The sequence below is a fragment of the Juglans regia genome, chromosome 3 (assembly GCF_001411555.2).
Source record: "Juglans regia cultivar Chandler chromosome 3, Walnut 2.0, whole genome shotgun sequence".
Classification (NCBI taxonomy): Eukaryota; Viridiplantae; Streptophyta; class Magnoliopsida; order Fagales; family Juglandaceae; genus Juglans; species Juglans regia.
The window spans coordinates 29,373,056-29,376,432 of record NC_049903.1 but is presented as its reverse complement, the minus strand read 5'-3'; the positions used below and the strand labels follow the sequence as shown (position 1 = coordinate 29,376,432).

At 34.9% G+C, this 3,377-nt stretch overlaps 1 protein-coding gene across 2 annotated transcripts; it reads right to left on the bottom strand.

The window, feature by feature from the left end:
- Positions 1 to 687: 687 nt before the first annotated feature.
- Positions 688 to 3,033, bottom strand: LOC109006381 (protein SODIUM POTASSIUM ROOT DEFECTIVE 2-like). Of its 2 annotated transcripts, none has more exons than XM_018985650.2 (3): positions 2,197 to 3,033; positions 1,595 to 1,688; positions 688 to 1,167 (listed from the first exon to the last, which is right to left on the bottom strand). In XM_018985650.2, the coding sequence occupies exons 1-3, from the start codon at positions 2,812 to 2,814 to the stop codon at positions 968 to 970; spliced, it is 912 nt and encodes a 303-aa protein (XP_018841195.2). In that variant the 5' UTR covers positions 2,815 to 3,033; the 3' UTR covers positions 688 to 967. The 2 variants fall into 2 exon arrangements, with proteins under 2 accessions (XP_018841195.2, XP_018841196.2); XM_018985651.2 differs by having other exon boundaries at positions 1,595 to 1,670; positions 2,197 to 3,030.
- Between the last annotated feature and the right edge of the window lie 344 nt (positions 3,034 to 3,377).

Sequence of the window (3,377 nt, the reverse complement as noted above, 5' to 3'; positions counted from 1 at the left end):
AACTATTCTCCATTCAGAGAAATGTATCTTTCCACTTTTACTAGATTAGGGTAATAGAGAAGGACAATGATACACTAACAATCCATCTATAATTTGTCTACTACTTTCTTATAAAATATAATTTTTTTAAATTTTAGGTACATCAAATCAAAATAAAAATCAAAATTCAAAAAAATATTATTTTATTCAATAGTGGTTTAAGAGTAGTAAATTAAGTCCCGGTTTGAATTGAAAATTTATCTCATCTCAACTCATCATTACAATCTTTTTAAATTTCTACATAAAATATAATAAATAATTTAATTTTTTCAAATCTCAAAATAATAATAATATTAAAATATAATATTCTAATAATATTTTATTCAACTAATCTAAAATTATCTTAACTCGTTAATAACATTAGATATTGCATTCTGCACATAAAACATAATTGTGACAACTGGATTAAAGGTGAATATTCGTAGTTAAGTTGAGCTCCAATTTAAGTACCCTTTCTTATGAACATATTACATGCTTACAAAACTCCTAGATACCATAGGGAATCGGATAGGAAAATAGGACGTGATGGCTATGCATATACTTTTGACTTCTTATTTATTTATTGTCAACGGGTATAAGAGAACAAAGTATCCAATAATTCCAGAGTCATGTAAAAGCCATCTACAAGGAATTTCAAGGAGAATTTTCTTTAGATATAATGGCCCTAGAACTCGCGTACTTTTGATTTGATTATAAATTAGAATACCTGAAAAGTCCCACTTTTTTCATACAAACTGAGAGTTATAAATTTCTAAAACCCCTCATGTGCAGCATAACTGGAAGAGGACAGAATTAACCCCTTCTCTTCTTCACTAACTCTAATAAATGGCAGAGATTCTTGTTCTTGTGCCCATGCTAAGACTGGGATTTACATGACTACATTGATTCTCACACAACCCACAGCGGAATTTTTAGTAGATTTTCTCATTCAGGTAAAGCCTTTCTTGATTTCTACATTAGTTGAGCCATCTGCAGCAGCAGCAGCAGCAGCGGAAGTAGATGAAATTGCAGCTGGCCAAAACTGTGCATTCTTCACCTTTGACACACTTTCCAGGACGCCTAACGGGGTCACATCCCCCATAATTGTTACCTTTTTCGCTGCAAAGTCTATGTTGAAGGACGTCACTCCTGCCCACATTATAAAAAGGAAGCAATGAGTTTTTGACTGCAGCCAAATAGGATTTTACAACATCAGAAACTTGTGGCATGCATGACCTCGAAATTGAAAAAAAAAAAAAAGCAGCAAAAAGAAAAACTGACCGAAAAAGGAGCAATAAATTTAGAAAGAATAGTTGTGCCTAGATTGTTTTTCTCATGACCATTTTTTAGTACAACACTAGTCTAATGCAGAAAAGAGGTTCAAAGTAAAACCCCAGATACCATTAGGAGATATTTAACTAAGATAAGTGTTAAGGTGGCAAATACATTTTAAAAGATTAAAATGTGATTTTATATAATACATTAAATTTAGTTTATAATAAAAATAATCTTACAGGCTAGGAATTTTGCGAGTTTGATGTCCTAAGAACTAAAGGGTAGAAAATCACGTGCATACCTTCCATTCTAGATAGATGTTTCCTCAGTTTTCCTTCACAGCCTTTGCAGTGGAGTGACACCCTCAAGACCACAACCTGAGACTTTGAGAAATCCTTTTAACATCACAACCACCAGTAATATTGTTGTTACTGAATATAGCATTCTGATCTGAATAAAATTGCACGTAAAAATGGCTTTTGTACTTTCAACCACACCGACCGATTACTTTCATGAATATTAGAATTTGATAATCATTTGATCAACATCTGGAAAGCATCCCTTTAAGAACTGAAATAATGTATGTATATCAAATAATCCTACATTGTGGGTTGTGTTGATTCAACTCATAATACGTTAAAATAACAACCCCACGAGCATAAGTTGCAAGATTTTAATCTCTTTTGAACGGATCATAAAGGGAGCAACTTTAGATTGCAACTTGCTGTTGCATCCATCCAATTTAAGCTTGTATCTGTAAAACAATCCCATAGCTAGATAGATACATACAAGAATTTCAAGAAGATCAATGTGGATCATACGAAAACGACCTTGCCAATGATTCTACCATATTTTCTTTGATTCCTGAATTCAAATGAAAAGAGAGCGAGCTTGTGAACGAACCTGATCGGACGAAGGAGATTTTGGGCGAGACGACAAAGAGGCAGGTTTTGAAACAGAGGATTCATCTTGATCATTTACAGCTTGAGTCTTCGTCTTTTGTGCAACCGGAACCAACGAGAAAACCGGGTCGTAATCCGATAACCCATCGAAGTATGCAGTGTCGCTCAACAAATATCTCGACGAAGCAGGAGGAGTACTGATTAAATCGTCCTGTTTACCCCAGATCTTCCGTACAATATCAGCTGCCTGCAGATGAGAGTTCTTGTTAATAAGATGATCATTCGGCGTGGTTACAGTATTCTTCTTCTTTTGATCAGTACTTGTCTTGGAAGAGATTTTCGTGCGTTGGTCTCTTGGCTTTGAAGAAGAGATTTTCTTGGTCTTTTGGTTTTGGAGCTGGTGGTAAGGTTTGGGATTGATGGGAGGCAGCTGAGAAGCGCATGGAGCGGAGAAAGCTCTGTTGCTTCTTCTTGAATCTCTGATGATGGGGTTATGGCGGTCGATGGCTCTGCCGCCGAGTTTAATGGTGGAGGAAGAGGAGCAGGAGGATGCTTGCTCCATGCTCAGACATATAGCTGTTGAGGCATGGGATGCGCAGAAGATATCTCTTCTTTTCATCTTTTGGATAACGATAACACAGAAGTACTCGTGGTTTATCGAATCTGATATGATTGAGAGAGAGAGAGAGAGAGAGAGAGAGAGAGTCTACACAAAGGGGATCACTCTATCTTCATCCAAGAAAAAGTTGGTTCTTCTGCTTTAACATTGAACGCGAGAGAGAGAGAGAGAGAGAGAGAGAGAGAGAGTACAATGCTGTGTTTAATTCAGTGTGACTATAATCAATTATCATACCAATGATGTCTGGGAATGAGAGAATTTCAAGAGCTTTGATGCGGGATGGACTAACTTTATGATCTAATTTTAAATATTTATCTATTAATTATATTTTAGAATAATAAAAAGAAATCAAATTCAAAAAGTATGTATTTTAAAATGTCAAAAAATTTACATTTGAAGAAAAAACTTGAAGGTACTACAAAGACCGAGCGAGGTTCTACCGATGATTGGTGCATTTTTACTCCTCTTTTTTTTTTTTTTTAGACTTTTCCAAAACTTAAACTGAAATTAAGTTGAAAAGCCTTTTTTTTTTCCAAATTGTTGTGGATTTTAAAATGTATTTT

What these genes read in the sequence shown, in the direction of transcription:
- LOC109006381 (XM_018985650.2), bottom strand. Translation starts at nt 2,814, where the DNA reads ATGAAAAGAAGAGATATCTTCTGCGCATCCCATGCCTCAACAGCTATA. An exon ending in AATCTCCTTCGTCCGATCAG is followed by an intron (nt 1,689 to 2,196) that starts GTTCGTTCACAA and finishes TGATGTTAAAAG; the next exon opens with GATTTCTCAAAGTCTCAGGT. An exon ending in ACATCTATCTAGAATGGAAG is followed by an intron (nt 1,168 to 1,594) that starts GTATGCACGTGA and finishes TAATGTGGGCAG; the next exon opens with GAGTGACGTCCTTCAACATA.